The sequence below is a fragment of the Eupeodes corollae genome, chromosome 2, assembly GCF_945859685.1.
Source record: "Eupeodes corollae chromosome 2, idEupCoro1.1, whole genome shotgun sequence".
In the NCBI taxonomy this organism is placed as follows: Eukaryota; Metazoa; Arthropoda; class Insecta; order Diptera; family Syrphidae; genus Eupeodes; species Eupeodes corollae.
In genome coordinates this window covers 127,368,032-127,391,484 of record NC_079148.1, presented here as the reverse complement: position 1 = coordinate 127,391,484, position 23,453 = coordinate 127,368,032, and the positions used below count along the sequence as shown (strand labels likewise).

Here is a 23,453-nt window from a genome sequence, read left to right as displayed (position 1 = left end):
TCTGTTCAGCAAAAATGTCGACTTTAAATGAATTTCCTAAAATAACCACATTTTGACAACTTCCCGCGTTCAGGAAAACACATGATTGGAACGTACATGTCAGCCATCATCGACTAACGGTACTAGCCAAACACAGTGGTGCTTAAAAAAATCTTACTGATGAAAATATTAACAATATCTCGTTTCAAATTAATACTCACAACTAACAATTCAAAACTGAAGCCACTCTAGGCAATACAATCGCAACAAAACACGTAAGTAAGGGAACACCCCAGGGTGGTGTCCTTTCGCCTCTTCTATGGTCATGGATAAAATTCTCGTTAAATTAGAGAGATGTGGAGTGAAGGCGGATGATTTGGTGATATTGGTGTCAGGAAAGTACACCTCTGTGATTATTGAAATCATGGAGTCAGCTTTGAGAAAGTTAGCAACTGGGCCACGAGGTGTGGACTAGGAGTTACCCAAAGTAACACACCCGTAGTACGTCCAATCTTAACATATGGTTCGATTGTGTGGTGGCCTCCTCTTAGCAAAGCCTATAACATTGATAAGCTAAAGAAGGTTCAGAGAAGAGCATTCGAACTTGCCCAACGGACGCCTTAAACTATATTTTGGATCTTCTACCAATCGACCTTTTTATGAAATACAAACTTTCCTGCAGCGCTATTAGGCTGAAGGAATCAAACAGCTGGTTATAAAAACCTTATGGTCACAGCAACACAACGAAATTGATTCCTTCAGATATTATCTCGGTAGACACTGACACTGACTACACTCCTACTTTGAGCCTTAGAAAGGGTTATAAGGTTATTTTCCCATCCAGAGAAGATTGGGAGGATGACATCGTGTCGATAGGTTTCGACACAACCATCTTTACTGACGGCTCAAAGATGGAGTGCGGAGTTGGTTCTGGGATCTTTCCTGAGTCCCTAAATGTAGCCAAATCCTTTAGGCTTCCTGACTTTGCTAGCGTTTTTCAGGCTGAACTGCTGGCAATAAGGGAGGCATGTAAGATACTTAAATAAAACCCAAACCAAAACCGAAATGCGGCTATCTTTACAGTCAGGCAGCTGTCAAAGCCATTAACTCGGCCATATCCTCATCTAAATTGGTCCAGCAATGTCGCGATGAGCTTGCGAGTCTGAATATTAACCTCGGTGTCACCCTGAGCTGGGTTCCAAGCCATAGTGGTATCGTGGGAAATGAACGGGCTGACGAGCTAGCCAGGCAAGGATCGGCCCTTCATAGCTCACTTGCGGAAATGGTTAACATTCCTCTTGGTGCTATGAAGGGTAAAATCTTTTCTATCTACCAAACTGAATCAAACCGAAGGTGGAGCAATTTACCCAACTGCATTATATATAGGAAGATATGGCCCACCTATAATAAAACCCGTACAAACGCCAGGATTCTTGCGGTATGTACCGGACATTGGCCTATAGGAGTTCATGCGGAGAAGTTGGGTATCTCCTACAACACCTTTTGCCGTAGCTGTAGTGACCAAAGAGAAAGTGAAACGATAATCCATTTCCTCTGCAAATGTCCTGCTTTGACAAACACTAGAATGAAATACTTTGGAAAAGCATTCTTTCAAGTACTTGATGAGCTATCTGAGACAAAGATTAGAGACCTAATCTTTTTTCTCAATGCGACAAAATGGCTCTAACATAATCGCTATGAAGCTTCTATATAAATCTATCCCTTTCAATCAAAGGTCAAACGAGTTTTTGGTATCAAAACGGCGCACTACAGCGCTAATTGGATCTCAGGCTAGGTTGCCTTGAGATCGCCATTTCTACCTACCTAAGCCTAATAATTTTGAGCCGGCTCTATTTTTTAGCTGAAGTATCAACTTTTGGGGTCTATAATCTGAAAGATAAAAATTGTTTTAGTTTGTCAACAAACGGATACCTTACTTTCTATTGACATTGTCGTAACTTACTTTAATAGCATTTCGGTTAGTATAGTTCATGAAACTCGTTTCGCTTGAAAAAGTTCAATAAAGAGTTAAAAATACGATTTTTTGAATTAGAGAGAGTCTCTTCTCTCTTTTGATGTAATTAAAAAAAATTGTTATTACTATTATTTCTTATAATTTCATTTTTTTTACAAATACTTTTCTTTTCAATTGTAAATTTACATTCAAGCAACATTAATTGCATTGCTTTGCGCAGTTTAACAATATTAATAACATTTTCGCGGATCAATAAAAATATGTTTGTATTTACATAATAATATATTAATAATGAAATGTTCATTTTATTTGTAATTTAAATTTTATTTGCATTGTTACGAATTTAATATTCTATTAAAATTTACGTCATTATACATAGAGCTAGAAAAAAAAAACATTAAACAAAACGAGAAACGTATTAATGAAGTAAGTAAATGTGTAGACAGTATTAATAATTAAATGTTAAAAATTGCCCTTCACGTTGAATCCATCGAAAGGAAGCCGATTCCTACATAGACTTTAAATAAAAAATAAAAATATCCAAAGGAAGAACTGACCTTTCAACCTAATCAACGTGTATGGCCTGCTTTACGAGTATTTATATTAGTTCATTGAAATTTTGAAGTTGTGAAGTTGAATATTATTTTATAACATATATTTTTAAAAAGTATATGTACCTGTACATAAACCACATTATATAAGAATATATCACATATTATTCTAATGCCGCTGATTGCGTTAAATATATATTGAGCAGAAGTTATGGAAAATTATTGACTTTATAATAATTGTTTTTATAAATTTAAATATGGATTAAATGCACATAAACATAAGAGTCATAAAGGAGTCTAAAAAATGTCCGTCAATTAAAATAAAAACGAGTTAAAGAGGGATAACAAGTTGCTGTATAGTCTAGAACTAACTTAGAAGGTACTTTTGATATTTGTTAAATTTGTTGTTAACTGCCAGATGGCAAAAACACGACACAACAGTTTGTGCCGATATTTGATATATTTTTAACGTATTTAAAAATAGACTTAACAATTTAGTTTTTTAATACAAGTTCGTGTTTTTAACTCAGAAGATACAAAGAAGGTTTAAAAAATTTAATTTAAAATTTATAATTTAACATTGATTATGAGTAAAATTCATAACTGCAATTAACAACTCAACGGAATAACATTTTCCATAAATTCTGCCATTAAATTGTTTGTACATAATATTTTTACACATTTTTTTTCCATTTATCTAAAAAATATAGGATATTTATGTTTCCTTTATCAAAAATAAATACATTACGTTGTTTATGCAAACAAATACCTTTTTGTGTTTTCTTCGATTTTTGTTTTTTTCTCTCATTTTAAACTTAAACTTCTAAGAAAGGTGAGAAGGAAAAGATGTGTTTTTTTTACAAGACAAGGTTTAAAAATAACAAATACTATACAAGTAAAACTATTTATATGGAAAATACTGTTTTCCATAAACATAAAACATTTAAAATAAATAAAAAATAAGTATTTTGGATATTTTCTTTTTGTTCTTATCTTCGTCGTCGACGATGCAACAATGCGTCTACGTCACTTTTTGGATCAGGAGCTAGCGAACTCCAGTCAGTATCTTTACATAAGGGCGACGATAAATCACTGAGTGGCTTATTGCCGGCAACACACGTTTCACGGATGAGGAAGAACTTACTAACCAAATCATCGATCCAATTGAGTAGTTTTGCATCTGTGCGCTGGGCATTCGCTTGAGCGAGCTCTTTTAATATTTTAATGTCTTCGACTGGTGGCAAATATTGCTGCCAGTCTGTCGGATATGATATGTCTTGAGGGCTTCCCGAATGTACTTTCTGCGATCGATCCGGTCGAATTAATTTGCCATGTTCGAAGGCAAATGGTGAGATGAGAAATTTCGTCTGAGCATAGATTGAGGTTCGACCAATCAACTTCACAGTCCATATTCCAGGAGTCAGAGGATGCTTCAGGTTGGCTTTGGAGAAGTTAATTGCATCCGATTGGGTGTCTTCGATGTGAATTTCATTGAAATCCTGCAGCATTCCCATTGGATCAATCCAAAGGACTGTCATATTATAGGAATGACTATCTGAGTGAGCTGAACCGGTGAAGGTAAAACTCAATACTATATCGGTGGATGGGCCGAGGAACTTTCCGTAGTTCCTGGAGATCTGCTCTTTTTGATCGAAATCTGAGCTCACTTCGAAATTTCGAAGGCGTTTGGCGAATTTTGAAGAGCGCGCTACTTTTGGATACTGTGTCGGTCGGATGCGAGTCTCAAAGTCAACAGTCACGTTTGAAGGTAATCGTTGAGCACTGTAGCGCAGCAGGAATCCTTTGTACTCGTCATTGCTTAAGAAATTCGTAATTTCATGCAGAGAAAATTTACCAAAGTGCATCTTCCTGCCATTGATTCTCAAGATACTCTGAGCCACAGTCAAATAGAGATCATCGGCGCTTGAATGTTTGTCAGAATGATGATATAAACTTTGCCAATATGAATTCAGATTCACATATTCACTGGTATAGGGACCAAAAAGCCACTCTTCCAGTTGTAGTATGATTGCTTGATTGATGATCGGTTCAAACTTCCGGGCAAAGAAAAGCATTTTTTGCTCCGTCCCCTGCAGTCGCGCCCAGTCGTCGGGCTTGAAGTCATTCGGACTACAGCCACACCAGTCGACAACATGTTTATACTGACATTTACAACCTAATTTTCGCTTCCAATTGGTCACATGCAAATTGTTGTCCACATAAGTTTGGCAAAATTGGGAATTCCGCAGGACTGTATGAAAGAATGACTCGGCAGGCAACAGTGTATGTCGGAAGATTGTGAGTAAGCCTTCGAGAAGCTCATTATTTTCGTTGTTAGTGACGTATTGCACAAATGGTCTGGACAGAGCGATCCAGTCGCTTCCTCCATCGATTTGTATACCTTCTGGCAGAACACGATCACCTATGCGCCACATATGAGTATCACATTCTACGAAGGTCTTATCCAGGCCTTGTTTCTGGATGAATCGTTGTGTTTCACGACCGTGACTCTTCACGAAATTCCTTCCCTTGTTGGCGGTTAAAAAATTGGCCAGTTTCTCCACCGGTTTAACGGGGAAATCACTTTCGCTCAAGTTTATCACGAAATCCCATTGCCAATCGGATGCCAGAAGATCACTCATGCAGTGCATCAGCATGGTTAAGAGAGAAGCTCCACCCCAAATGGTCGAAAATCGATTTCGAGCCAGACGTATGTTGGGGAATTTTGATTCAAGCTGTAAGAGTTCACGGTACAAGTAGTCTTGGCGCTGCAAAAAAAAATGAAAACAATTTTTAGACAGATATTTTGGTTTCCTAATGCTAACTTATAGAAATAATTTATTACATTCTAGCTGACCTTTTCAGCTTTACTCCGAATTCAAGAGCTTTTCTAAGAAGCAAAACATTCTTTCAGTTCATTTGCTGGTAGATAAATTTCCCCCTTCCTTCGGTTTTTTGATCATTGGAAATGGAAGTGAAATGAAAATTTATTTATCAGCAGATGATCTGAAAGAATATTTTGCTTTTAAATAAACCTCTTGACTTTGGAAGAGGATGATCTCATCCACTAATAAATATTTGTCCAATTTCAACAAATCACTTCAACTAAATATTTTCAGGTCGTTATTCTTCTGTAGAGCTATAAATATCTCCTAAGAAACATCAGCTCTTAAAACATATTACTTTTTTTTTAAATAAATAAACAAGAACACTTGAAGCGATAATTTTTCTAAGCAAATAACCAAATTAATAAAATCAACAAAATAATTTCACAGATGGATAGACATGCAAACATCAATTGTAGTTCCCAGTTAATTTTATTATTATCATCATCGAGAGCAAACCACTTGTAAGTGCAGTTGTTTTCGTTTTTGTTTTATTTCGGATTATGCAACATTTCATTGCATTCTTGGCAATTCCAAAGCTCTTGGAGTCTTTAAATAAGACACTTTGAGATAAATTATAAAGTTTGGCATTGCGCCAACATTTTGCCACTTCAAACGAGTACCCCATATTTCATAAATATAAAGAAGTTGTTCTATACAAACAAAAAAAAAAACTGAACAACTTGTTTACCAGAAGACACTAAGTTTTTTTCTTTATACCTACTCCATCTAAAGTTAAGCCTTTTACTCCACAACCTACCCAACCTCGACAGCCTCACGTAGAGAGTAAATATTCTTGAGTGCATATTAAGTGGTTTTGATTGGTAACAAAATCCAACTGTAGAGACTTTTCACTATTATGATTGCTTCCATGGCACTGGTGCATTGCTTTTAGGCAATAAGTGCATTATGAAAGAGCAACAAGTTGGTATTTAGTTTGATGATGTAAAAAAAAAAAAACTTTAGTTTTAGACAATGCAAAACGAAACCTTCTAATATGTAAATATTATTTCAAATCCAAAAAAAAGACAAACTCTAGGGAAGGTAATTGCATTTGATTTATACTAATGAAGCCCGCGTGTGGGGCACAATCACCAACAATAACCCTCATAAGAACATAGCCATGGATGGATGGAAAATGTCTGTAGTAATTTGGTTATTTAATCGCTCCTATCGCCGTATGCCGCCACTTGACATAATTCCATTACTAACCCAGATCATGGGGATGTGTGCAGTGCATAGTCAGCAGCAAAATAAAGTAAAGCTGCCTCCCTTTTACCGCCACCACCGCCACCGCCACCGGCGGTCGAATGAATTTAGGGGATAGTAGTTGGTTGGAGCTATGGCTAGGCTAGTGGATGCAGCCATTCTCGAGAGGTTTTCGATGTGCGTGCGTGCGCGTTGAATTACCTAGATATATAAATAAGAAGCTTCTAGTTGTGGCACTCGACTTAATTCAGCGGATGGTGGTACACACTATGGCTATGGCTTACGAACGAATGACTAAGTAGATAGATATTTTCTTGGCATGTAATACTTACCGAATCCACATGAATGTAGAACACATGATTTGGTGAGTAGAGCGCTTTGATTAGACGATGCACTTGACGCAGAGCACGGCCATTCAATGTAAGCAGGAAAGCAATTCGGACACGTTCGGTTTCCGGTTTTGGAATAGTTTCAGCTATTTGCGGTGTGAATTCTGAAACAAAAATAAAGAAAAATTGAATTGAATTGTTTTTGAAGAATGGAACATTGGAATACATAAATACAAATTGCAGGGAATTGTTTAATTAGATAATAATGTAATTTAAATGCACTATTAAAGAGATTAAGTAACAAAATATTAGCATAACAGTTATTGAATAAGAGTATACAATTATGTACAAGGGCGGATCCAGACTTTTAATCAGGGAGAGGGGTCACAAACTTAGATGAGTTATTACTCACCACTGAAAAATGTTCTTGAATGTTATGTAAAGGAGGCTAACAAAATTAAAATAACATGATGTGTATCTCAAGTAGTACCCGTGGCATGATGGTTAGTGCGTTGGACTGTCATGCCAGAGGTCTTGGGGGGTTCGATCACAGCCTATGCCATCTAAAGTCTTTTCACGGGTACTCCCTCTTGCGAGGAATTGACAAATTCTCCAATAGTAACTCTTGTCATGAAAAAGTACAACAAGGTATGGACTAACTACGGTCCCTATATATGAAAGCATTCCAAGATATTATAGTTTTTAAATATGCCATATTTAAGATCTAAAAGAGTTTAGGTGGACTTTGGTTCATTTCAACCAGAAATGTAATAAATTGTTTTGAAACGTAGATTTTTTTCAAAAAAGTTTTACCACCACTCCAATACATTCCACATGCAAAACATGTGGAACGAATTGTTTAGGAAATCGATGAAAAGATGTCATTTCAAGCGTTCTTTTTCTTGATAGTACTATTCAACCGAAGCCTGTAAAGACGATCAAGGGAACATCGTAGTAGAACCACAGTCGATGCCGAGAATATGGAAAGATCACTTCTCCAAATTATATAACGGCGATGACGAACCGAATTCCGCTGTAAGGGAGATAGAACCACTCAACCTCGGCGACGCAGATCAACAATTCCGCCTACCCGACCTTGACGAAGTGAAGATAGCTATATCTAAACTTAAGGCAAACAAAGCTGCTGGAGCTGACGGCATCACCGCCGAACTATTCAAAGCAGCAGGCGATGACTTGGTAGGGAGCATGCACCAACTCATCTGCAAAATATGGTCGGAAGAAAGCATGCCCGATGAGTGGAATCTCAGCATAGTGTGCCCGATACATAAGAAAGGAGACCCTCTAAACTGCGCCAACTACAGAGGCATCAGTCTCCTTAACATTGCGTATAAGATCCTCTCTGCCGTATTATGTGAACGTCTGAAGCCATTCGTCAACAACCTGATTGGTCCTTATCAGTGTGGCTTCAGACCAGGAAAGTCCACTATCGACCAAATATTCACACTACGGCAGATCTTGGAAAAACCCAGGAGCTTCAAATCGATACCCACCATCTCTTTATCGATTTCAAAGCCGCGTATGACAGCATCTATAGGGAAGAGCTCTACCGAGCAATGTCTAGTTTTGGCATCCCTGTCAAACTTATCCGTTTGTGCAGAATGACGATGGAGAATGCACGCTGCTCTATCAAGGTCGGAAAAGATCTTACCGATGCATTTGATGTCAAAAAAGGTTTTAGACAAGGCGATGCACTGTCATGCGACTTCTTCAACATCGTTCTGGAAAGAATTGTGCAAAACTCAACCGTCAACACTAGAGGCACAATTACTCGGATACGCAGATGATATTAACATAATTAAAAGATCAAAGCGTGATGTCAGTGGAGCGTTTTTGAGCATTGCGACGGAAGCGAAGAAGATGGGTTTAGTGGTCAATGAGGGCAAGACCAAGTATATGCTATCATCAAAAAAGGACACTGAACGACGACGTCTGTAAAAAATAAACAAATTTTTTCTTTTCTATTTTTGGAAAAAATAGTTTACTTTCTAACCGTTTAACTTTTCGCCTTCTTTTAATTGACGGGCAAAACCAAAATCTGTGATTTTAACATTATGATTCTCATCCAGCAAAATATTCTCTGGTTTTAAGTCTCTGTGGACAATATTTTTACCATGTATATAACGTCACCATGGACAGCTATAACTTTGAGGTAGTTAAGGACTTTGTCTACCTAGGCACCGCTATTAATGCAGACAACAACACCAGCGCTGAAATCAAACGAAGAATAACTCTTGCAAATCGCTGCTTCTTTGGACTTAGAAGGCAATTGAGAAGTAAAGTCCTCTCTCGAGCATGTAAAATCACCATCTATAAGACACTCATCATCCCGGTTCTCATTTATGGCGCTGAGGCCTGGACCCTATCAAAGAAAGATGAGAGCGTCTTAGGATGCTTCGAGAGAAAAATTCTTCGGGTGATTTTTGGTCCCGTACGCATAGATGGAGAATGGAGGAGAAGATATAACGACGAACTGTACGGGCTGTACAGCGACACTGACCTAGTTAGCAGGATTAAAGTCCAACGGCTTAGATGGCTAGGTCATGTAGAGCGGATGGACATCAACGCTCCAGCCCGGAAGGTCTTCGAATCCAATCCCGAGGGACGGCGCAGTAGAGGAAGACCGCGACTCAGGTGGCGCACCCAGGTGGGAGAGGACCTCAACCAACTTGGCTGGCTGGAGACGCTTGTTGGTTGAGGCCCAGGTCCGCCCCGGACTGTAGCGCCACCTTAAGTAAGTAAGTAAGTACTATTCAAATATATATACAGACTTTTCTTGTTTCCATTTCTATTAATGCGAAGAAAACTACAAAAATTCAAAGGAGACGATCTGATATTCGGAATCAATTTTCGGGAGTCTATTATTACTCTCGCTATCAATTTGCTTACTCGTATTTTGACCTTAAAGGAGTCAATAAAACTTAAAAATTGTAGAGAGACAAATGCTTGGTTCTTGAATTTGAGGATATACAGTGATGGACAAGAATTTACCACACTTGTTAAAGAAAATAAAAACCATTTAATTTTCAATTTGTTTTATTATTATGAAATTAGTTATATTTTATTTACATTACATATACACAGCACAATGTTTTCATAGTACTTCATCAAATATGTTTAACATCTGTAAGAAGAAAGAAAGTATGGAATGTAGAAACATCAATTTTTCGCCTGGACACGAATTTAGCACATTCAACAGTTTCTTGATAAAATTTTACTAACCGTTAGCAATTCTAAGTTTTTCTTAATATTTGGTAGGGAACCCTTTATTTTGCAGTACAGAAGCAATTCTTCTTGGCAAACTTTCAACCAAAGCTTCACATCGTGACTTTGGAATTGCATACCAAGCATTTTGAATCTCCTGATACAATTGTGTTGAATTGGTTTTTTTTTGTTCAATGTGATGTTCAACATCATTCCACAAATTCTCGATCGGGTTAAGATCGGGTGATTGTGGCGGCCACTTCAAAATGTTTTTAGGGTTGTTGTCGTGCATGAAGCGCCTTAATAACGGCAAATTGTCTTTTGGGTACGGTATCATATGATCCAACAGGACATCTCTGTACACGTTCTGGTCCATTTTGGTGTCAATTTTTACGATGGGACCAACGCCGCGCCGTGCCACGAAAAAGTAGACCAGACCATAACGTTGGCCCCGTCGTGTTTCATCGTCTTAATGGTGTACCTTAGATCATTTTCCTGTTGCCATATATATTAATTTTAATCCATAGTTCGTTCAAAGTTCGCTTCGAAAGGCACTGGAGGTCTTAAACAGATCTTTGGTCGATAACCTATACATAATTCTATCTTCAATTGTAGTTGTCTTTTTGACCCGGGGGTTTTGTTAAACGTTTTTAATCACTCCAAACTTTTTGCAATGACGAAGGGCATTATAAACCAGCTTATTGGAGCATTCTAACAACTTAGAAATGTCTGTTACCGTCCGCCCTTTTGACTTCATTTTCAAGATCATACTTATTTTTTCCTTTGAGCACCATTTTCCTTTTGCCATTACTAATTAATTTTTTATTTTTTTTTTTAATATAGATCATAAAAGGAATGTTTAATTACAAAAAAACACACTCTTCTATATCCAGATAAAAACAACGGCAATCACGCGTTTTTATGAGGGGTACCCTTTTTTAGCAACACCATAACATGTTTTTCTTGTGAAAAGACGCCAAATTAAGAATACAAAATTTAGGGATTTTAAAAAAAAAAATCACACATTTTTTTTAAATTGCCGATTTCTAATTCAAGGTTTCGTCTTAGGAACCTGAATATTTGTTCTTTTTCTTAGAGCTTGACTAAACTTTTTTCAAATTCTACATTGAGTAAAAACAAAAATTGTGTTGTTTTTGACAGCAAACCGGTTTTTGGTGAATGTCGTTAAATTACTAACAAATCTTTAGATGAAATCTTTACTTATACAACGTGACTGTATAAGCTTTATTGCTTATATGACCCCTCCTGGATCGTCGCCACAGAAGGGGGGGGGGGCATGACCCTGGATCCACCATTGATTATCACAGAAAAACAAAATCAACCATTCATTGTGTTGCATGGCATTGTTTTACCGTTGTTTACTAATTTGGGTGTGCTGATTTTAAATTTACTCTCAGATTTTTTGTAGCAGCTCTAGTTAGTAAGATACGGCTACTAATAGTTTCTATTAATTAAGCGGTGTAACTTAAGTAGTTCCTTTAAAAATTTCATTATGTCTTCCTCAAGAAAGACGTGTTTAAATAACCCTGATTTTTTTTGTGTTATTTGCGGAGGATATATGTTCAAAAATTTCGTTTAAATGTGTCGGACTTTGTGAAAAAGGCATAGTTCGACTACTTTGGGTTTCCGTTGCCATCAAATTCTAAGCCTTGGATACCAAGCCTGGTATGTAAAAGTTGTGTTGAATCTTTGCGACAGTGGGCAGACAAAAAAAGACCCACTTTTAAGTACAAAGCTCCTATGATTTAGCGTGAACCATCCAACCATAATGACGACTGTAATTTCTGCGTAACGAAAATCATAGGAATAAACAATAAAAACTACTCTAAGTGGATATATCCAAACTTAAAATCTGCCATAAGACCAGTCTTGAGTATTAGTGATACTCGTACATCAACACCACATCAACCATGTACATCTTCGGAAAATTCAGACCAGTGCAGCGAACAAAGCGAAAACGACGGCAATATTAGCAACAGTGATTTAGATTGCTACGGTATTCCCCGAACACTAAATCAAGATGATCTAAATGACTTGATCAGGGACCTTGGACTGTCTAAAATGGCATCAGAAATTTTAGCTTCCCTATTAAAAGAAAGAAATTTGTTGACCAGAGAAACAAAGATATCGTACTACCGTAACAGGGAAAAAGATTTACTTCCTTTCTTCACTAAAAAAGATAATTTTGTGCAGTGGCGGTTGTTCATTAATTCGTCAAAACGAAGTTTGAAATGTGTACTTTTGCTCATTCTACAAAGGTTAAAGAAGAATATCCTACAATATCTTTACTTCTCGACAAAATTAAGTACAAGGAACATAACTGGCTTTTATGTGTTGATTTGAAAATGGTAAATTTACTCCTGGGCCAACAAAGTGGCTATACAAAATACCCCTGTTTCCTATGCCTATGGGACAGCCGAGCTAAAGCTGAGCACTGGACAAAAAGAGAATGGCCTTCCAGGGAGGCTTTGATTCCCGGTAAGCAAAATGTAATTAATGCTCCACTAGTATCCATAGACCGAATTATATTGCCTCCATTGCATATAAACCTGGTGTTGATAAAACAGTTCGTAAAAGCTCTAAACAAAGATGGCGAATGTTTCAACTACATTGTAAAAATGTTTCCAAAATTGAATAGTGAGAAAATCAAGAATGGTATTTTCGATGGCCCACAAATCAGGAAGTTGATAGATGGTGCAAATTTCATCAACATGACAGCTGTCGAGAAATGTGCATGGGAAGAGTTTGTTTGGGTAGTGAGGAATTTTTTGGTTAATAGGAAGTCTGACGGCTACATTCAGCACGTTGAGCAGTTGCTGATACACTTCCAGCGGCTTGGATGCAACATGAGTATCGAGCTTCACTATCTTCACAGCCATCTAGACTATTTTCCTGAAAATCTCGGCGACTTAAGCGAGGAACAGGGAGAGCGCTTTCACCAGTATATTCGCACTATTGAGGAAAGGTATCAGGGGTACTGGAATTGACATATGATAGCTGATTATTGTTGGAGCATTCAAAATAGTTCTCGTAATACATTTCACTCCAGAAAATCCAAAAAATGAAAATTTTATTCAGTATAAATTTGGTTATAAAATTTTTTAAACTTAAATTATGTGCATTTTCAATGAAAAACAATCCAAAACTAGAGCTGCTACATAAAAACAGCATATGTTTTTGAAATCAGCGTGGAAAATCTATTCAGATGCATTTAAGAAATTTCATGCAACAAACATGTTGTTTTCCAATGTTATGTAATTAAAAAAAATGAGAATATTTTTAAAGTAACAGAGTGTGTTTTTTTAGCTGTATGAAAATTCAAACTGTGTTTGCATTTTTATTCAGTAAGGTTCCAAATTGAAGGATTTGACTTTGAAATAAATAAATCTGCTCGCGAAGTTCATAAAGCACTTCGTATAAGGGGCTTCGAATAAGGGGCTGCTGTTATAAAATAATGCCGATCACTAACGAGCCATGCTGAATAATTTTATGTTTAAGAAAAATAAATCAACTAAACATGGACTACATTTGTTTTCAAGAAAAATGCGTATACGGCCTAGTGTACCACTATTATTTTTAGCCTCGTTTTTATGGAGAATAAAACTACTGCACAATGTTTTAGAAAGTAAATGCATTCGCAACAGTATCAAATTAAGATTCAACCGTTTTTGTTTCCTTGCGATTAGCGTGTTTTTTTATATTGCTTTTAAGAAAAACAAGTATTAAGATGAAGAGGAGTTTAGAAGTGATTTCTTTTATTTTTGCTGATGAAAATTTCACCCTTAGGCCGATTCCAAAAACGAGTTTTATAAGTTTTCAAAAAAGAGTTTTATAAGTTTTCAAACGATAGCGTTTTGACGATAGTCGCACTTCACGTAAGACGATAATCGTCAAAGTGTCAAAACGATAGCGTTTGCATGATATGTAAATAGGTATCGTCTGTCATTATAAAAAAAATAAATACGATTATGGAGACAATTAAGCAATAAATCAGACCCTCTATCTCTTGCAACCTATATGTAAGGATTTTTGTTTTTTTGTTTATCACTTGTAAAATAATTTAAACCATTATAGTTTTGATTGAGGTTTTTTTATAAATAAAATATTATCCAAAATAGTTTTGGCAAAATCAAATATTTTTGAAATCAAGTTTGTCCCCTGAACCTTGTCTTCCTTCCTTTGACCATAATTGGGGTTATACTCATTAGCCAAGTGTTGTGTCTTGGAACTCTGGATTGAATGAAAAGCGGATTCCTTTAACTCAATTATGAAACGTCTTTATTATAATATAAATGAAAATCGAATAATATTTTATTTTGATAACAGGAAAATATTAAATCAATTGATAACTTGATTAAGTTGATATTTAAAGTAATAATTCAGTACAGTTGCTCATATATATGAATATTTATATACAACAATCTCCCACACTATTTTATTCATAATCTTGAAGATATCCTGGCCGCCGTCGGTTTCTATTCGTTCTTCGATTTGGAACAGGAATGTTGCTTGGTTCTATGTCTGTGTGTATTCGATTTTCAGGAATGTTCATTGTCTCTATTCCTGATTGTCTTCGAACTTCAAAACTTCCTGGAATTACTGGAACTTGCTCAAATTGAATTTGTATTTCATCTATACTTGGATCACTTCTTTTCGGTTGATCTTCTTGAATAGTATTTTCCTTTTCGGGTAAAACCACTTCTGATTTGTATAATTGGTTTATATGGCGTTTTAATACATATCCATTGTCGAGCTCGATTTCATAATGCAGTTGACCAAACTTTTTCTTAACAACTCCAAATTTCCAAGCTGGCTTTCCGTTTGAGTAAAATCTTGACTGAACTCTATCTCCCACACTTAAATTTCGAATTGAGTTGACTTTTTCGTTGGAAGATTTTTCATATTTAACAGGACGTAGGCAATCTAATTTGATTCTCATCTCTCTTCCAAGATATTGTTGTGCTGGACTTTTACCATTTGATAAAGGTGTTGCTCTATAACGATATAATATTTCACGTACTTTATTATGTATTGAGCCTTCTTCTTCTGACATCGCGTTTAATTTTGATTTTAATGTTTTAATATATCGTTCGGCTAACCCGTTTGTAGCTGGATGTCCTGGCGCTATAAATTTTTGCATTATACCATTTTCCTTACAGTATGCTTTGAATTCATTGCTTTGAAAAATCGAAGGGTTATCTCTGATGTAGGAGCTGAATTTGTAACTTTGATTTCTGGCCACTTTGATTTTGCATCGATTAGAACGAAGAAATTATAACCTTGCAATGGACCAGCGTAATCAATATGTACTCTATCGAAATTAGCATTTGGTTCATCCCAATGATGAGTAGTGATCTGAGGAGGACTATTCTTACAAAGAGCACATTTTTCACAAGACCTGACGAGTTTTTCTATGCTTGAGTCTATTCCATTCCAATAGCAATATTTACGAGCCAGTTGTTTCATTTTCACAATTCCGATATGAGTACGATGCAATTCTTTAAGGACTTCGTCTTGAAGAGTGTTTGGAATAACGACGCGATTTCCTTTAAAAATAACACCATCTTGTAAAGAATAATCTGGGTTTTCTATTTGGCCTTTAAGTAAATCCTGTTTAAGTTTCGACAATTTTGAATCTTTTTCTGTTTCCTTCGCTATAGATGTTGCTGTTAACGACACGGTTGATATTTGATTGATAATTTGGTCTTGAAGGTCTTTGATTTCGTCGTCTAGGAAAAATTTAAATTTTTGAAATGAATCGGTTGAAAGGTTTCGCGACAAGCAATCTACATGAAGATGTTCCTCTGCTTTTTTATGTTGAATTTTGTAGTTAAATCCTTGAAGGAACGAAGCATACCTTAGAAGTCTAGATGATGTCATTGCTGGGATTTTTGAATGTTGATGAAAAATTCTGGTTAATGGTTTATTATCTGTGATCAAAATAAATTCTCTTCCATATAGATACATGTAAAATTTATCAATGGCAAAAACAATAGCTAGTGCTTCGCGGTCGAGTTGGCTATAATTTTGTTCTGACAGTGTTAGTGATCGAGATATAAATGCAATTGGTCGTTCTACACCCTCATCAATCTGTGACAAAACAGCTGCTATTCCAACAGGACTCGCATCACATGCTAAAGTAGTCTGTAACTGTGGATCATAAGGAGTTAATACACGATTGCTCATAATTTCCTCTTTGAGTTTAATAAATGCTAATTCGCACGATTTTGACCACTTAAATTTATAATTTTTTTGAAGTAATTGTCGCAAAGGAAAAGTTATTGTCGAAAGATCAGGAATGAATTTTGAATAGTAAGTAATCATACCCAAAAATGCACGAACTTCATCTGAATTCTTGGGCCGTGACATATCTTTAATAGCTTGAACTTTATCTGGTGACTTTAGAATTTCATTTTTACGTATAACATAGCCTAAATATCGAATTTCTGTTTTGAAAAATTCACATTTATTTTTGTTTACATGTAAATCGTACTTTTGTAATTTTTCGAAACAATTAATTAATCGTTCTTTGCATTCAGTAACTGTTGCACCATGAATAATAATATCATCAAAATAAGATAACGTACCTTCTAATCCTTGAAGTATTTGGTCTAGTATTCTATTGAATTCACTAGGAGCTGTTTTAATGCCAAAAGATAAACGGTTCATTCGATACGTGCCTCTGTGTGTTGATATAGTTTGTACTTGCTTGCTTTCTTCATCGACTAAAACGTGTAAATATGCCTTGTATAAATCCAAACGACAAAAATATTTTGAATTTCGTAACTGATTCAAAAGTTCATCGATTCGTTTAATCGGATAATGAGCTGTTTCGAGCTGAGGGTTTACACCAACTTTGTAATCCACACATAGTCGCACCTTACCATCGGGTTTTGGAATTATCACCAACGGTGAACCCCAATCGCTTGTATTTACTTTTGAAATTATTCCGTCATTTTCGAGTTCATCTAGTTCTTTTTCAACTTTCTCACGCAGTGCAAATGGGACTTCTCGTTCTCTTACGTAAATGGGTTTGGTTTTCTCTTTGAGTTTAAGTGAACAAACAACATTTGGAATGCATCCCACTCTTTGTTCAAAAATAGTGGAATATTTGTTCATTAGCTCTGTTACTGAATCGATAGTGCAAATTTCGTTTTTGACAGTACGTGTAGGTTGATCGATCGTTTGTAAATTTATGTTAAGATGTCGTATCCATACTCTGCCTATAAGCGGTGCGTATTTTGAAGGAACTATATACATTTCCTCGTTCGATACTGTATCTTGATATTGGACCTGTACTTCAACCTTTCCTATTGGAGCAAATATCTCACCAGTATAGGATCGAAAACCAATATCTGACTTTTTTACGGGAACATTTAAATTCAATTTGTTGAAATCTTTCTCTGGAAGTAACGTGAAGCCTGCCCCAGAGTCCACTTCGAATTCTTGACGTTTCCCATTTATTGAAACATTTATGTAAAATTTGCGACCATCTATTGAAAATATTTCAGATTTTCCATAAACATCAATTATTTTATTTAAATGATGTATGTTATCTGAATAATCGTACTCTGCGTTATCTGTTGCATTTGTAATAGCGTTTGTGTTCTGGTTTGATTTATTTAATAAGAATTTCAAACAAACTCGCTTCACATGACCATGTTTCTTGCAGAATTCACAACTTAGTTGATTTCGATTAGATTTACAATCATTTGCCAGGTGATTATTTCTACCACATCGTAGACACAGTCCTTCGATTCCCAAACTTTTGTAATCTATAAAAGATTTCGATTTTTTCGTTTTTGAATATTCTTGAGATCGAGGTTTTGGGCCATGGTTGTGAATTTTATTTTGAGATTGAAAATTTGAATTTGATATTTTATTTATTTCTATGTTCGAAGAGTTGTTCGTAATTGAAATGAGTTTGCAATTAATTTTTGATGCTTCGAGTTTAATCGCCTGTTCAACAATTTTGTCGAATTCCAAGTTTTCTTCCTGAAGTAGTTTTTCTCTTATGTTGTTGTCCCTAAGCCCTCGAATAAATTGAGCTCGTAGAAAAATGTTGGCTATGGACAAACCACATGTGCAGTTGAAGTTGCTGTATAGTACCCTTTGTCGAAGTTTTGCTAAGTAATCATTTATGGAATCCTTTTCATTTTGATATTCCGATAAAAAATAATGTTGTTCTACCAATGAATTTTTTTTCGGACAAAAATGCTTCTCTAATTTTTCAATCAATTCATCATATTTCAATTCGTTAATATTTTTGGGAGCTGAGAGTGACGTCAGTAACGAATAATTTGATGAACCAATAAATTGAAGCAATAATTTAGCGCACATCTCTTTATCTTCGAATATCTTTTTTATCTGAAAATGATTTTCTAAACGTTCTTTATAATTATTGAATTGTTCAACCTTGGGGTTGAATGGGTCGAAATTTGAAATTATGCTTATATTTGCCGTTCGATGTTCCTGTTGATTTTGCAAGGCCGTCGTCATATTCGACATAGCTTGAATCAAGGAATTGAGTTGCTCGGAATTCATTTTTATGTTCGATGATCTTCTGTTTTTGAAAATAAGTGTTCACCTCGTCGCCAATACTGTTGTGTCTTGGAACTCTGGATTGAATGAAAAGCGGATTCCTTTAACTCAATTATGAAACGTCTTTATTATAATATAAATGAAAATCGAATAATATTTTATTTTGATAACAGGAAAATATTAAATCAATTGATAACTTGATTAAGTTGATATTTAAAGTAATAATTCAGTACAGTTGCTCATATATATGAATATTTATATACAACACCAAGGGAGGATGCTCACCAATTTGTCGCAAATTTTCACAATTTCCTATGGACAAACACAAAGTTTAATAACATTTTCAAGTAATCGGACAAGCATTATCTTTCGTTGAGTTCATTTTGAAATTTTAGTTATTTTATAATAAAAACGATAGACGAGACGATAGTGACAAAGTTACGTCAAGAAAATTATTGACGATATCGTTAATGATAATGGTTTTGAAAATTACGGAATGACTCTGCTAAATATTGGGATTCGGCAAATGAGAAGTGCCCAATTTTTCGTATATAGAGTATGCACAGATAGACACATTTTGAAGATCAATAAAACATTTGTACGGAAAATCATTCAACTTTGCGGAATCGGGGCCTAAGGTCAAGAAAATCTTTTCTGTTTTTATAAAAACAAAAATTATAAAAAACGATCAAAAAAGCGGGTGGAATAACTAGTAGTTTAGTAGTTTTTGATAGTTGATGTTTGTTTTTGAAACAATACTCGTTTTTGTGAATAGGTTATCGTTTATTTAAGTTGGCCACGAAATTTAATTTATTCAGGCTAAGAATTATATTATTCGATTTAGTTTGCTATACTGTATGTGTTTCAATTGTACGGCTTATCTTAAAAAAACAAAAGAATTGCTACTGAAGCCTTTGTCAATTCCTCGGAAAAAGCAGTACTCGTCAGAAAAAAATTAAAGTTTTAAATTTCAGTTATTTAGGTAATACCTACAACAGTTCATAATTGGACTTTCGATCTCACCTGTGTAGGTCAATATTTCATTTGTGTTTGAGATGGGACTATGCAACTCTTATAGGTTATTATTACACTTGTTTGAGGAAAAATATTTGTTTGTAAAATTTTTCATTGATAATAAAGGGTGATTTTTTAGCTATTGTATTTTGACAACACTAGTTTAAACAGCTGACACACGTTTCGTGTTTTGTTTCACTGTCAAATATCTTCAGTTTGGTCTATAATTTAACCATGAATCGTCTTATAAACTAACAACGCTTTCAAATCATTGAATTTTATTTTCGAAATGCATGCTCTGTTAAGAAAGTTCATTGCGCCCTTCCTCCATTTTTTGGTCAATTTAATCGACCCACTAAAACGGCTATTCGAGCTATTGCGACTAAAGTTCGCACCAAATTTACATTGTTGGACATTAAACCACCAACAAGCTCACGTAGAGTGCAAAATCTGAACAAAATATCGCAGCTGTATCGACGAGTGTTAATGATGACCATCAACTATCGATTCGTCGAAGTTCGCAACAATTGGGCCTCTATTACTCAACAACGTGGAATATTTTGCGAAAGGATTTATGTGTGATGCCTTTCAAAATACAGCTGGTGCAAGAATTGAAGCGAAACGACCTACTGCAGCGTAGGTTGCAGTTTTGATGAATGGGCTCTTGGAAAGTTGGCCGAAGAACAACTTTTTTAAAGAAAAATTGTGTTCAGCGACGAAGCTCATTTTTGGCTCAATGGGTAAATTAGCAGAATTGTCGATTTTGGAGTGAATATCAGCCAGAAGCTTTGCAAGAGCTAGAAAACATCACATTGTTGCGGTTTATGGGCTGATGGCATCATTGGACCGTACTTCTTCAAAGATGATGCGAATCATAACGTAACTGTAAATGGTGAGCGCTACCGTGAGATATCCAATTTTTTTTGCCAAAATGCAAGATCATGACTTGCATGACATGTGGATTGATGTGACACATGCCACACAGCAATGGACTTATTGAGAGGCGAGTTCGGTGAACATTTTATTTCACGCTCAGGACCGGGCAGTTGGCGCCTAGATCGTGCGATTAGACTATTTTTTGTGGGACTATGTTAAAGCTCATGTCTATACAGCTTCAATTGATGCATTGAAAGACAACATTGAAGCAATTATTCGTGAGATACCGGCCGAATTGTGGGAAAGGGTATGCCAAAATTGGACTAAGCGGATAGACCATTTGAGGCGCAGTCAAGGTCAACATTTGTATGAAATAATCTTCAAACATTAAATTATATGGACCGTTCAAAAAAAGATGTCATGCATTTTTTTGAATTTTGTGTTTTTTTTTAAACTCTCCTATAGCTTTTAAAAAATTACTCTTTATAATATAATAACATATTTTTCATTATATTATATTAAAAACAAAAACCATGTCTAATTTCGTTAAAACTCAATATGTTCCTAAACCGATTTGGAAATCCTTATTTTTGTTTGGCGAGTCATCTCATTTAAAGATTGTTAAGAAAAAGGATATGACAAATTTGAGGAAGTCAAAACATCAATTTATTTGTGCGTTTTGAGTGGAACATTAGAAGAATGATGCTTTTATCAAATCAGGTGCAGAAAATCTTCTTGAAAGTATTACGTAGAGTAGTCAAACTCTTACTTTATTTTGAGTAATAAACAAAAAGATTAACTACTCCGAAAATCCTAGAGAAACTGAGCTTCAAATTTTTGTACACATTGCTATCGTTTAAAAGCTGGAGTATACATATTTGTGTTTAAAAGAGTTGTTTCAGTTTTTATATTTAACTTATTTTTTTTCTTGTCATCGGAATTAAAAAATTTTCTTACAAATGTTGTAGAGTTCAAAATTTTTAACATCGTCTTGATAGTTTTTAGCTATAAATAGTGTTCTTTGCTTTACAGCTTCTTTTAATACAAATTTCTATCTAAGCTAATAAAACTGTATTACTGCTATAAATGCAACAAAATCTAAATTTAGAGTGATTTTGGACATTTTTAATTTTTTCATTTTAGGGTATACATAGTAGACAAATCTTAAAATAAATCAGATATGTTGTTTTAAATGTTTTTGTTGAGTTGCGTGCGTACGTTGTCAAACTTTTATAAGTAATAAATACTTTTTCAAAAAAAACTTCTATTCTAAAATTAAGCCTTGAAGAGATTATCTCAAAGAATACTTTTGGACAGTCATCGGTTAACAATGAAATCGATGACACCAAATGACCTTTATTTTAAAATAAGAGCGTCTTTGTGGAAAAGATTTAATAAGTCTGCTCTTATCAAAACGAAGAACATTTATAAATACAAAATAGGCACAACAACTTAACTAAAAATGAATAAGAATCAGCTAAAAGATTTATTTTTATCTTTACTTTTAGGTTTTTTAATTTTGTATCTATTTTCTTTTTATTTGCTAGCAAAACAATAGTTAAGAGTAATTTACATAGTTTAACATAATTTAGTTTTTTTTTTTCTTTTAACTTACTTGCAATACCAGTTTCAAATATATTCATGCTAAAATATCCCCCACAGACTTCTTTGGCATCGCCAGGGCACTTCATATTACAACTTGAATCGGGCAGCTTAGCTGCCGATGGTGGCATATCAGCTCCGCAAAAGCATTCAGTACCATACTGTACTCCGCCATAGGGGAAACCCGATTGAAGGCACATCTGGATGCATTTCTTTGGTGAGTTATTTCGTTTGAAATTCGTAAAGTATCCCGACAACAGGCGATACTCCTTCTCGTCCCGATAACAGCCCAACGGCTTGTTTGCTGTGTAATTACTATTTAAACAATAGTTCGGTAGACGTCGCGCATAGAATTCCATTGATTGAATGGTACACGCAACATTTGCTATTTGCTTGCGACATTCTTTCGTTTTTGCGCGTCGTAGTGCAGATATTGCTTCTTTTGCTGTAATATCACATGATGGCTGAAAGCCTAATTGATCCACATTTAAATTGCCACTGTGTCCAGCCGAATTAACAGTGTCACGCTGCTTTACAGGACCCCCATTGAGGTCCTCGTCGTCGGCCACAGAGTTGTCATTTTGTTGAGTTTTTGATTTGCTCTCGCTGGAGGAGGACGACGAAAAGAGATTGCTTCCAGAGCTGAAACTCAGATCGGGAATGCCTAGCGATTTATAAGCAAGGAAAACTTGTAATCCTATAATGAGCAGACCGATTAGGAAGAAGAACTTGTAGCGGCGCATCCATCGCACGGCCAGATTATCCGACATTATAAGGTATTTAGTTGCAACGACGACGACGATGCACTGTCTACGGGTGCTTCGCAACGTGTTCGCATGTCAAAGGGGGTGCAATAAGTAAATTACAACACAACAAAAAAAAAACAAACACAACACAATCTACAAAAACAATGCACAACAAAAAGTAAAACGATGAATGGCACTCAACCTTGAGAGTGTTGGATCTTAGATCTAAGGGGATGGACGTGCGACGACGACGATGGGAATAGGATAGAATAGAATTGAAATAGGAGCTCGCTTTTCACTTTTAGCAATCGATCATTATTTTAAGCGCGAAAGAAATTTAGTCACTGCTAATTTAATGAAGTTGTTTTGTTAGGGATTCGAAAAGTACACCTCTAATTCACACAAAACGCAGATGATATTTTGGTCACGTCTGAAAATTTAACTTCGCTTTTGGAAGAAGATTCAACTGCACGATAAAAAGGCTGGGAAAAAACTGATTTCAA

General features: G+C 35.5%; 1 protein-coding gene across 1 annotated transcript; it reads right to left on the bottom strand.

The window, feature by feature from the left end:
* Positions 1–2,039: 2,039 nt before the first annotated feature.
* On the bottom strand, positions 2,040–23,453 carry LOC129944467 (xylosyltransferase oxt). Its single transcript, XM_056053908.1, has 3 exons — positions 22,218–23,453; positions 6,932–7,092; positions 2,040–5,273 (listed from the first exon to the last, which is right to left on the bottom strand). Exons 1-3 carry the CDS (start codon positions 22,972–22,974, stop codon positions 3,495–3,497), a joined length of 2,697 nt encoding a protein of 898 aa, XP_055909883.1. The 5' UTR covers positions 22,975–23,453; the 3' UTR covers positions 2,040–3,494.